The sequence below is a fragment of the Alosa sapidissima genome, chromosome 12 (genome assembly GCF_018492685.1).
Source record: "Alosa sapidissima isolate fAloSap1 chromosome 12, fAloSap1.pri, whole genome shotgun sequence".
Taxonomy (NCBI): Eukaryota; Metazoa; Chordata; class Actinopteri; order Clupeiformes; family Clupeidae; genus Alosa; species Alosa sapidissima.
The window spans coordinates 24,680,220-24,693,469 of NC_055968.1; the positions used below are offsets into that span (position 1 = coordinate 24,680,220).

The 13,250-nt window shown below is 38.9% G+C and overlaps 2 protein-coding genes across 2 annotated transcripts; one reads left to right on the forward strand and one right to left on the reverse strand.

The window, feature by feature from the left end:
* Nucleotides 1-535: 535 nt before the first annotated feature.
* LOC121678375 (vimentin-type intermediate filament-associated coiled-coil protein-like) lies at nucleotides 536-3,363 on the reverse strand. The gene is made up of 3 exons (XM_042057861.1): nucleotides 3,156-3,363; nucleotides 2,527-2,923; nucleotides 536-2,284 (listed from the first exon to the last, which is right to left on the reverse strand). The coding sequence occupies exons 2-3, from the start codon at nucleotides 2,715-2,717 to the stop codon at nucleotides 1,930-1,932; spliced, it is 546 nt and encodes a 181-aa protein (XP_041913795.1). The 5' UTR covers nucleotides 2,718-2,923; nucleotides 3,156-3,363; the 3' UTR covers nucleotides 536-1,929.
* A 5,377-nt stretch (nucleotides 3,364-8,740) lies between these two features.
* On the forward strand, nucleotides 8,741-10,618 carry ndufa11 (NADH:ubiquinone oxidoreductase subunit A11). Its single transcript, XM_042056771.1, has 4 exons — nucleotides 8,741-8,869; nucleotides 9,787-9,879; nucleotides 10,112-10,234; nucleotides 10,429-10,618. The coding sequence occupies exons 1-4, from the start codon at nucleotides 8,791-8,793 to the stop codon at nucleotides 10,539-10,541; spliced, it is 408 nt and encodes a 135-aa protein (XP_041912705.1). The 5' UTR covers nucleotides 8,741-8,790; the 3' UTR covers nucleotides 10,542-10,618.
* Nucleotides 10,619-13,250: the final 2,632 nt, after the last annotated feature.

The following is a 13,250-nucleotide window of genomic DNA, read 5'->3' on the forward strand; positions in this document are numbered from 1 at the left end:
CCCGCTGCCCCTCCTCTGCATATGCATTTAAAGCAACACCAAAGAACTTTCCCTCTGTTTGTTTATTGTTTATCCAGCACCGGCTATAGGCAAATAACAATGTCCACAGACAAGGTAGAATGTTGCATGATTTATAAACATACATACACTTACATAGTGCAGTTATAACCGATAGAGGCCCGCAAAGCGACTGCAGAAGTGTTGTTATATTTATATAGTATATATACTCTTTCGATCCCGTGAGGGAAATTTGGTCTCTGCATTTATCCCAATCCGTGAATTAGTGAAACACACACAGCACACAGTGTATACACAGTGAGGTGAAGCACACACTAATCCCGGCGCAGTGAGCTGCCTGCATCAACAGCGGCGCTCGGGGAGCAGTGAGGGGTTAGGTGTCTTGCTCAAGGGCACTTCAACCGTGGCCACTACTGGTCGGGGTTCGAACCGGCAACCCTCCGGTTGCAAGTCCGAAGCTCTAACCAGTAGGCCACGGCTGCCCCTGTTTATTACATAAATAATCAACAACAGAAAGTCCAGAAAAGGATTTTATTCTACACCTGAACAGCTCAAGGCATGTAACATCTCCATAAACTGTCCATAGGCCTCCTTTACAGAACAGACTTTGCTACTACAAAGTCTTTACCATGAGAATACCAGACATTACATTTGAAATTACATGAATATGTACTTCTGCAAACAGAACACTACACACAGCCTTCAGAAAAGAGATGCAAAAATAGCTTTTTAAGGTACCACTGCTGTTTTAGTAACACTGCCCTTATCATGCGCAGCAATTTAATAGATAAAAAGCAAACATAAAATTTGCATAGAATTTGCTTCACTGAAGCATTCTTCATAAAGGGCAGGACCACATGCAGAAGTTCAAATTGTGACCTATATCCCATTTCTGTAATTAATGGTATAGATGCCAGTAATGGCAAAACAGATAACTGGAAAAAGGAACTTCAAGTTGTGCAGACGGTTTTGTATCAAGGAAACAAAGATTGGATGGGGGAATTAGACATCAGAGGATCAATCAAGGCAATCTGAATTGTGTTCTTAAGTTTCAATGCTTTGCAGATGATGGATTTCAAAGCAGATTACAACATACAGTAGAACTTCAAAGACTATCCTAAGTGGCTACCCCATTTTTAAATTTCACACCAAAATCTACATTTCTCCATGTAGATTACATTCTATACTTTGCACAGTTGTTTAAAGTCAACTAAATTTGAGAAGACTCTTCTCTTGAACGTGATGCATCCATTTAAAGCTGTTATAAGTTGAACTGTTTTGGAATACATTGCTTGTTATTTTGCATTCTGATGGTGAACATAAAAATAGATACTATGAGTCACCAAAACTGTCTGAGAAATAAATCTGATATTAAGCTCTTGAATTAGCAACAAAAAAATCAACATGGTCCAACTGTATTAACCAATACAAACAAAACTTTTAGACAGAATGCCACACCTGCCTGCCCTTGTTACCTATGATGGTCAACAAGGCAGAAGTTTTTCAGGAATGCCAACAGCTTGCCGTATCTTTGATGTCATTGTGTCCTGTTTGAAACAATTTACTAAACAAATAATTCAATTAACCATTACAATATTACAAATATATATATATATATATATATATTATCTGAATTAAATCTGTATGATTAATTCCTGTCTGTTCCTTCATCCTTTCACTAAAGGTCCATTAGTCTATCTACATTCTTATCTTTGTTTCAAAGGAAGAACCAAAGCTAGATCTCAAAACACACGCTATGGTAATTAATCCAAAACCTCAGCCAACATTGTAACAATGACTCTGAACATGCCATGCCATCTGACGCATTAGCCTGCCCATGGGACACATCATGGAAAGGTCTTCAGGTTCAGCATGCCATGAATAATGTTGAAATCAAGTAATGGATTTTTCTCAAACAGTGGTTCCAAACACCACTCCATCTAGCTCTTGGTCATCCATGTCATCCTCGCTGAGGGAGAAGTCCTTGTGATTGGATACACGGTTGGGACTGCAGCTGGACTCACCATCTGTGAGAGAGGAGTTGATGGGAGTCTCACCCAAGTCAACAACAGGTCCCATTCTCTCAGCTTCTGCCATGTGTGACAGCATCTTGTCCAGCAATGGGCGACTTTTGCAGATGTTATCCAAGAGCTGGCACCGATGCTGTAGCTGCCCAATGAGAGCATCCTTTTCCTTTACTGTATGTTGAAACTTCTGGATGGTTTCCTCAGACTGGCAGAGTTTTTCATGGAGGTAGGATATCTCTCTGAATGAGAAAGCAAGATAATTCGGTCAGAATACTCAAACACCATACTAGAGAGATTCAGAGAGTAGAGTAAATCTCTCTGAATATCAGAACAGCCAGTAGCCAGAATAGAATGTCTGACAAACAGTTTCCACACTGGCACATCTATCCTAACACTTAATTGCAGTTCTTAAAAATTGCATCCTCTCTAAAGCAACGACATAAATATAGACTTAATATGTCATATTTGTACCTTAACTTACCTGTCTTTGGCCTCAGTTATTTCTTGAGTAGCAGCTCTGAGCTGTTCATCTTTCCGGATGAGGCTTTCAGCTTGCTCACGCACGGTTTTCTCAGCTGCTTCGAGTCTCTGCTCCAGCTCAGCAACCCGCCGATGCAATGCAGCTAAATGTGCATTTGCTTCCCTGATTTGTACCGGTGACGGTGAAGACATGTCACAGGAACCGTAGGGCAGACCAACTACACCATACCAATCTTCATTTACAGCTGAGATATGATGTTAGCCACGTTAGCGTCTCCTACTGCCACGCAGTACGAATTTAAAGCTGGGAAGTATGGCTAGCTGGGGACTTCTTCAGCTAACGTCAACTTTAAGAAAGAGAGACTCACCATCCACAAAACGGCTGGTAATTCCATTCGCTATTGGGACAAAGCAAATTCATTGGAAAAAGTCAATCCAATTATGTTTCTGTTTCTCTGACTCAACGGTTACCTTGCAAGGCATGTAATGTTATCGCTAGCTACGTTAGCTATCCTGGTCTAATGTTAACGTTACTCATTGACATCAAATGCATAACAGTAACTCCGTTGCCTTCCTAAGATACGAGTCTCCATGTCTGGAAGCGATTTTTCTGAAACAAATCATTCAAACCTTTAGTTTAATTGCCCTGCTTCCAATAGCTTTCTGCAGATGATCATTGACTTAAAGTTCCTTCGCAACAAGCTTGGAACCTGTGGATATCCTAGCGTTCCGGAAGCAATAAACACTCTCCATACGTCAAAACCAAAGATACTGGAAGAGAGGTCAAAATACCTTAAAGAAAAACCATGGCAGCGAAGAATGACATGCCGGACCTATTGTGTTTGCAAAATGTGACCGAGTGATAACACAAGACTAGTCACAAAGAAAGTGCAACAACAAATTCACTTCAGAGAGATAATATGGCATTACATCAAATGACAACAATTGAACAATAAATGTGCAGTCATAAAACAGAACACAGAAAACAAATAGTGTTGAGATGCGGTTTTGAACGGGAGGACAGGCCTGGGGGGTATTCCAAACCTGGGTAAGATAGATAGATAGATAGATAGATACTTTATTGATCCCCAAGTGGAAATTCAAGGTCTCAGTAGCATATAGACATCACACATGCACTTACAGCAGAAAAAGTAATATAAGTATATAAAAATAAAAATAAAAACACCACTGAACAATAAAGACAGTAGAAGGTAAAAAAAAAAAAAAAAACTAAATAAAACTAAATCAAATATCCACATAGTGTGCGTATGGATGATTAAGTATGAGGCGCTTGCAGTGACAGGGCAGGGACTGAGCCTGTGATTCTGTTTGCATGGTAAGGTGCTCTATGAGAGTGAGTGTCATGGTGCAAATAAGTAAGTCCAACAGTGGAAGAATAAAGTCTAGAGACCAGCATAAAATAAATATGGACATATTAGAGAATAATGTAGACAAAGTAATAGAACAACTATAGACCCTTTCAACAATAAAAACAAAAACAATGCTTGAACATTCTATTTGGGTCCCAATCTACTTCCTCTGCATTAAGATAACATATGGAATGTTAAAACGGAAGTCTTGTGGGGCCAACTATGATGCTGATAATGGAACTCTCTTGAAAGGGTCCATATCAGCGCAATAGTAATAGGGTTACAGCCATTGGTCAAGTATTAAATATTAAGTATTAAGTATTAAGTATTATTACGGCCACAGTCCAGGCTGTGGGAGGGAGGGAGGGGTTATGCATATGTGCTAATATAGCCTGTAAACAGTGTAGCAGTAAAAACAGTAGACCAGTGGACAGTCAGTACACAAACATGGAGAAGGTGGAGAGTAGTATAGTAGTATATATACTCTTTTGATCCCGCGAGGGAAATTTGGTCTCTGCATTTATCCCAATCCGTGAATTAGTGAAACACACTCAGCACACAGTGAACACACAGTGAGGTGAAGCACACACTAATCCCGGCGCAGTGAGCTGCCTGCAACAACAGCGGCGCTCGGGGAGCAATGAGGGGTTAGGTGCCTTGCTCAAGGGCACTTCAGCCATGCCTACTGGTCGGGGTTCGAACCGGCAACCCTCTGGTTACAGGTTTGAGGTGCTCATCAGTAGGCCACGGCTGCCTCTTTAGTATTGGCTGACTAGTCCAATTTATTGTCCAGGTGTAAACCCAGATACTTGTAGGTGTTTAACACCTATACATTGACCCCATCAATGGAGACTGGTAGCAGAGCGGGCTTAGACCTGTGGAAATCCACCACCATCTCCTTGGTCTCAGTGTTGAGTTGAAGGTGAGTTTGCACCATTGTGAGTTTGCACCAAAGTCCTCCACCAGGCTCCTCTATTGCTTGTCCCTGATACACCCCACAATTGCAGTATCGTCAGAAAACTTCTGCATGTGGCATGACTCAGTGTTGTAGCAGAAGTCAGACGTGTACAGGATGAACAGGACTGGAGAGAGCACAGTTCCTTGTGGAGCTCCGGTGCTGTTGATCACAGTGTCAGAGAGACAGTTCTTCAGTCTGATGAACTGTGGCCGCTCGGTCAGGTAATCTGTAATCCAGGATATGGTGAGCGTCCACACCCATCTGCAAGAGCTTGTCTCCCAGTCTGAGGGGTTGGATGGCGTTAAAAGCACTTGAGAAATCAAAGAACATAATTCTTTGATTAACTCAGAGTAAGTGGTAAACCTCCTAATAGAAGAGCTGTAGCCTATGGCTTCATTCTCCTAACAAAACAACGGCATAGGGCTCTTGTTGTAGAAGGTTTACTACTTACTCTGAGTTAACTTAGCCAGGTTTGTCACTAAACCACATACTTGGGATACCCCCCTGGTCTTTGAGAGTTTGAAGTGTAGCCTAGCCTACATTTGAGTCTAAATGTGTGGATGCGGTGGTAGTGTAGTGGTTAAGGAGCTGGGCTAGCGTGCAGTAGCCTGAAAGTTGTCGGTTCAATTCCCGGCTTCCACCGTTGTGCCCTTGAGCAAGGCACTTAACCCCAAGTTGTTAATGGATGCACTCAGGGGTCGGTTGGGCCTGAGCCCATCCCCATCCCAAGAGTATTTAGTTGATTACCTAGAAGTACAATTCTATTGCCAGCCTCTCTCGTCCTGTCACCCCCCCCCCCCCCCTCCTCCTCATCCAGTTCTACCAGGTATCAAGCAGACACCACCAGACATCAAGATACAATAGAGTGAAGTGTTTATGTATTTTAAAAATACAGAAAATACTTACCCCAAAACCCCATTGTCCTCATGGCTTCTCTGATTCAGTGTAGTGACATGTCCTGAGAATCTTTGGTGTAAAGGTTTGTGTGTCCTTTTTTGTGTGAAGTTTTTCACCACACCAGAAATGTTTGAGTATCCACTAGAAAGTTTTGCATACACACCAGAAACTTTATTGTGCCCACACAACATGTTCTGGTCACATAACAAAGTTTCTACTGTGCATGAGAAGATTTTGCTTGCAAGCAAAAAAGTTTCTGAAATTCTGAAGTTTCTGGTGTGCTTGCAAAAAATATAGGCCTATTGGTGCACACCCAAAACTGATTTTTTTAAACAATTGGAAATGAAATTGGAAGGACCCGCTAATCATAACAATTAAGCATATCATGCAATGTTCTCTGAAGTTGTGGCCAGGTTCACTATGTTTTCTAGCAGGTGTGTCACTGGGTCTTTTGTGAACTATGGATTTTGCATTACTTTGATGATGTGGTCTGACCCTGGCTTTGCCCTCCTGTTAAATGGGTTCTTGCCACTGTTGCCTTGTGCTTTGCTTTATGGGGGTCAGGCCATAGGCTCTCTATCATGCTTTGAGATAAAAGTAAATGAAATAAAATTACATTAACTAATTGAACGAATAAAACTCAAGCTTTTACTTGCCACCATTGCTTGATCTAAAGATTTTAAGAGTTTAAACTTTACGACATTTATCTAGCAGACACTTTTATCTAAAGTGACTTACAAAATTAGGATACTAGTCTTTCCGTGTAGCCATGATAATACAAATTGGCTACGCCCTATAGGCCTACTCTGCTTAACACACCCACATCAGACACATTGAAACCTGAAAATCTTGGAGCTCAACTGATACTTATATAAATCTTTAATAGAAAACAAACAGCTGGTTATTAAATTGATCAATTTACCAAAGATTTCGGCAGGTGGCAGTCGATTAAAGATATTTTGGCTGAAGTTTTTTTTTTTTTTTTTTTTTTTTTTTTTTATTGGTAATTCAAGTACAATAAGCATGGGTCAAAACAATCCATAAGGAATCCATCTATGTACAGGATCAGGTGTAATTAAAAGGAGGAAGCAAGAGAAAAAAAATAAAATAATAAACAAAACAGAAAAAAAAAAAAAAAAAACACAACAGAGAAAAAAAAACATATAACTAGGGCTTAGTCATTAAATCATATTCTGTAACACTGTTCAAAAGTTGTACTGCTTTCTTAGACTTCATAGCTTTAAGGGCTTTTGTATAATAAAGGAAATCATTGTAAAACCCACTAAAAGTGGGCTTAACCTTTGAGTATTTACATTTATGTATAAAACATTTACAGAGAATAACAATCACATTTACTAAGAGATCATCGTTATCATTCACAGTAAAGAGTCCATATATAATGTCCTTCAAGTCAAAGTTATCTAACATAAAACATTTAGGACTGAGCCAGTTATGAAGGTCAAGCCACAAGGTTTTAACATAAACACATTCGACAAACAGATGCTCAGCGGTTTCCAGCCCATTACAAAATACACAATTATCAGTTTCAATCCCAAAGCGCCTTTGGATTAAATCGTTGGAGGGGTATATTCCATTCAAAGTTTTGAAATGTAGCTCTTTGGCCTTAGGCATTATGGGATATCTCATGTATTTAGTTCGCAAAAGCTGTATACGATTCTTTGGAAAAACTTTTAAAATAGAATTTCTATATGTTAATAAGGGGTAAGACCGGTTGATAAATAGGTTTCTAAGACATTTGTTGGAGCATCTAAAACTCTTAAAGTCACAACCTTCAACAAAGAGCTGTGGTAGGGAAGGACAAATATTGGGATCTGAAATTATTCCTCTTATTAGGCCTAAAATGGAGTCAGGTATGGCATCAAATACAGAATGATATGTATCAATGTTGCAGGTTAACTCATACTTCAAACAAAAGCTTTGATATGTTAAGAGACATCCATTAGAATCAATTAAATGCAGGACTGACCAGATGCCCTTCTCTAGCCAGTCCTTGATAAACAAGGATGACTTCTTTACAGTAATGTATCTGTTGTTCCAGATAGGTGTATTGTGAGGGGTAAAATTATGATTGTACAGAATCTTCCAGTATAGAGCAACCTGCTGATGGAAGAGGGATAATTTGATGGGCAGTTTCTGAATACAGAAGTCACATTTAAGGAAAAAATCTATACCACCTATTTTTTTGAATATTTCATGGGGTATATGGTACCAGAAGCTGGTACTGTTGTTTAAAAATGATTTCAACCACTTGATTTTTAATGTTCCGTTTATGGAGTCAATATCGATGGCCTCCAACCCTCCATCTCTGATGTCTTTTATGATTTCTGATCTTTTAACATAGTGAACCCTTTTCTTCCATATGTAGTCAAAGTTTATTTGATTGATTTTTTTAATGGCTCTCTTGGAAATAGCCATTGAATAAGCAGGATATATACACCTTGAGATACTCTCCATTTTTGTTAGAAAGACTCTACCCAGTAAGCTAATATCTCTCAGTAACCATGAATTAAGTTTAGCCTGACAATCCTTGGTTATCCTTGACACATTCATGTTCTCCCTTTCTGTTGGATCACTAGAAATAAGTATACCTAAATATTTAACTGTAGATTTTATGGGAATGTTATAGGCTTCGGTTAGATTGCACTGGTGGATAGGCATTAACTCACACTTATTTAAATTCAATTTCAGGCCAGAGGCTTTAGAGAAAGACTCAATCGTCTTCAAAACTTTTGGTGTCTCGGCCAGATGCTTCATAAAAATAGTTGTGTCATCTGCCAGCTGGCTAATTACAACTGGCAATCCTAAAACGTCAAGTGGGGCAATATTTGAGTTTTTTATAAGAATAGAGAGCATTTCTGTTGCAATTATGAAATTTGGCTGAAGTAGTTCACATCAGTTCACGGCATTGTCCCCTTCCAGTCCGTTAGAGGGCGATATTACAAAGTACCAAGATTACAAAGAGTTATTGAATGTATCTGGGAATTCTCGCGTTGACTGGTGTCCTTGATGTGAAGTCAAGATGGGGTACTGGGAGCTAGAAGAGGGTAGAGATTGTGTGCAGAAAACATGGATTACTACCAAGATAGCCACTGCCATAGGTACGTTTTGTATCGAATGCTCAGTTTAATGTCAGTTTTGTACAATAATGAAGCGTGAGAGGCAAACAGCGCTAGTAGGCCTTGCGACATGCCAGGGTAGGCTTAGCTTCTAGCTCCTTAGCTCACCTCAGAACCTAAGCTAGGTATGCTAACAAACACGATAACGTTATTTCAATCAAGGTAGCACTAACAAAAAGTTAACGTAACTTATCTTTAGATAGAAGATAACAGAAAAATGTACGGTTGGTGGGATAATTGACCTGAAACCCAGCAACCTCTGGTGCAACATATAACATTGAACAGCACTATGTGTTCTTTAAGATAACTCTTGTTGTCTGGCTTGTAAGAGTAGTTATCTAACATCCACAGTAATTTATAATAAACTAACTAACGTTACCTACAGGCTTGAAGTTAGTTGCAGCTAGACCACAGACTGGGTGCAGAATGATAGTATTACAGACAGGGTTCCCAGGGGTCATGGAATTTTCTATATAAGTCTATTCCAGACATGGAAAATCATTTTTGGGGCAAAGTCATGGAATATCAGGGCACTTTGTTTTAACATTAGCGGTTTAAAATGTACTTGCCAAAATACATTAATACAAATATTTCCACGCATGTATATCTGGATATTAGCTTTACTGCTTGCTTGAGTAGCCCTACGTTGTTTAGCGTATTCAATACCCATTTATTCATCACCCGCTCTAAAAAAAGATACACGGTTGCTCTGAAATCATCGGTCAGTTTATTGTAACATCATTATGTAGTAAATCATGGAAATAATTTTTTTTTGTTGAAAAATCATGGAATTTAACATTTGACTTAGAGTGGGAACCCTGTATATAAAATCGAGGCTGGTTTTCTCTTGTCCTGAATGCCTATGTTGCCAACCTTCTTACTATCTCTGTAATGCACAGGGCTTGTCGGCTCAGCCTACCACATTGTGGCTTTCCAACCTGAAACTGCTGTCGAGGCTCTTCAGAGGGCTACTTCAGGCACAGTTACAATGGGTAAGCAGTAGACATAGAATTGTCCTTTGAAACATAACAGTAGCTTCACCATTCTTCAACTTCTTTATTTTCTAGAAGATATTGCAAAGTGAAGATTTTGCTACACATTATACATCATACATTATTTATTTATTTTTTTCTTATGAGCTGTGAAGGAGATGAGTTTTAGCACAATGATTGACTTGAAGGTGAAGATAAAGTGACTTTTAATTTACATTATGTATTCTTGCAGCTTCCCTTGGGGCAATTTTTGGAATGGCTACTTGTCTAAGTGCCCAGGCCAGGGATGCCCCAGATGACCCTTTAAATTATTTCATCGGTGGTTGTTCCTCTGGAGCATTCCTTGGAGCTCGGAGTAAGTACAAAAGCTGAGCACAAGGATATTTGACACTTCTTTGGATGGTCCATAAAAAGAAGTTGATGATGTACTAATAATAATAACTTCTCATATTAAGGGCAGGGCAAAATATTTGATTCGTACAAAAAAAAAGTTCACATCTACATGTTTTGAGGTTATCCATAAGTTTGTTTTGTGTTTGTGTTACACAGCTCACAGTGCTACTACAGGTGTAACGGCATGCATCGGCTTGGGGACATTGGCTATGTTCACAAAAGTTGCCAAGATGGAAGGCTGGAAAATAAGTGGTCCTCCCAGGCTATAAACATACAGTGTTTGTCCTGATTAAATGTTTTATGTATATTGTATATGGAATTAATAAACTTCACAGAGACTAAAGTATTGAATGAATATGAATGACTTCTTAAATGTGTAGTCCTTCAATATGAGCAGTGATTTGATTGGCTATTGAGTTCAAATTTCAGCAATTGTTCACTAGCATCAAGGACCATTTCGGGCTGGGTTTGTTACAGTTCCCACTGTAACAAATGCTATGATGGATTCATGAAGATGTTTTTACAAATCTGAAAAGTTTCAAGGGCATATTACATTATCTATAGCAAATAACACTACTGGGGGTCTGTACCACTAAATAATGGCACATACTTTAGACTGTGGAAATACCCAGGCAGGTATAGCAGGACATGAAGGCCTTGGCCAGACAACAAGTCAAATATACATGAATTACAAACCAGACTACCATGTTGGGAGAAACCCAGCATTATTGTCTGAAACAGAAACCCTAAGACAATATGTTAATATTTGTAGATTTTAATGCGGGCGTGTAAAGAGCTCTCTAGTTTGGTGACCGTAGTAGGTTGAGGGTTTTGTGTGAACCGGATTTTTATTAGCCCTTGATATATTCCACAAGGTGGAGCTAGATAACAATTGCCACAGTCTGAGGTCAGTTTAGAGTCAGATTTGTGTAGAAGTCAACCAAATGAAATCAACAGCAATTTAAAGATAATTGTACATTGAATCAACAGTTACTGTGTTAACCTTTTTTTTTCTACAATTAATGATGTTCATTGGAGCATTTGAAACGTCACTCTGCATATTCATTATTTCTATTCTTCAGGTATGTGAAATGAGTACAGTCACTCAAAGAGCCTGAAACATAAGGCACTTTATGATAGTGGTACCATGTTGCAGCTCTGTGTACTGTTTAAATTTATCAAGGACATTCTGAAGTTCTTTCTCACAGCCTTTTTGGGAACTGTACACCTCACACTTTCCAAAACTCAGATCCTCTGCAATTTCAGACCTATTTTTAGTTTGTTTATATGAAATGCAAACACAAAGTAATCTCACAGTCCCTACTATATTCAAGACTGAAATCTGCCTTAGTTAGAAATCACTTTAAGTAGCATTTCCTGGCCATCAGCTCTTTGAATCACCACAGTGAAGTCAACAAACCTCTAATAGTTCGAAAGAGCGGTAAAAATATGTCTTGCTTCCCATTGACCGTGCTGTCCCTGTGCTGAAAAAGGCTTTTGGAATTGGGCAGACTTTTATATGTAAGCACTGCACTTTCTCAAGTTTATTCTTTCTACCATAAAACAACTGTAAAGCTGATGTGTGTATGCCCTTAACATTCACTGGCAAATTTCACTTGAGTTGTTATGGAACAAAGCAACAATCTGCCTGGTAATTCCGCTGTTATTCCATTACAGTTCAGTATAGCTACTACTATATGATAATAAGATATTGCACACACACAAACACACACACACAAACAGCTGAGTTGAAACAGATGTAACCATTTGTTTTGTAACAACAAGAGATAAATTATAAGTGTGGCAGATGGTGGTGGTTGTGTTTGGCTTGGCTGGCTGTACCAGACTCTGCGCTGGGCTGAAGATCCCACCAGTTTGGGGAAAGAAGTGTGGGCCAAAAACCACTAATTGTTCTGAGGACTAAACAATACTGCAATTCATTTGATTTTGTTTACTTCAGGCAAGTTATCCATCAACTTGTCTTGGAAATAACTGAAGAGAATGAACAATTGCACAATATGTGGATGGGAAATCAACATAGAATGCTAGCCAATCCACTTGTATATTTGCGTACCTCTTACATAAGCAACCTCAAATAGCGAGGAACACTTGCCATTCTTCAAAATGTATTTTGACATTGACGGGAGAATTTTATGCAATGATTCCATATGTAATGTGACTAACCACATGCCCTGGAGCATTTATCTGCAGCCTAAACACAGAAGCTCATGCAAGTAGATAAGTGCTATTTAGCTAAATATTAAGTAGAGAAAAAGCACATTGCACAAAGCAATTACTTTAAACTCTTAATGCTACCATGGCTATATATTGTAGTTTTCGACAATTTACTTCCAGTTATGTGGTCATGTTTTCTGTCAAGAAATGCCGTATACATGTTTGATAGGCTAAATAAAAAAATACTTATTTTGGTTTGATTTTTGGTAAAAGTATATTCATTTTCGTCCTTCGTGCAACAACAAATGGTTTGCTTGCCTCTCTTGAGTTTGTCTCCACTGAAAAATGAGAAACTAACCAGCATCTATATCCTTGAAAAGAATTCTGAAAAGAGCCCTCCACCACAATGTTGTATAAGTACAGCTACAACAACCCAAGGTGAATAATCCTCATGGGTTGTAAATGAAACCTTTTTTTTTCCAAGATTGCGTGACTGCATGGTTGATAGAGGTGAGCTGCATATTAAATGAATGTTGGCCATGCATGATGAAAATAGGTCTGACTACTGAGTGCAGAAAGTGCTCTTATCTCCCACTGCCAAATAGGTTGAATGTCAAACCCCATGTGGTCCTGATTGAGATGTCCAAGAAGAGTGGCCTCAGAGATAGAGATGAGAAAGTGCCTCTGCACTTGTTTTAAGGAAATAACTTTTTATGATAAAGTTTTAAGCAATGAGTGACAGAACATTCCCTTAATAGTCCTTTTAAATTGTTTATCATATATTTTAGCCTATAAATCCCTAG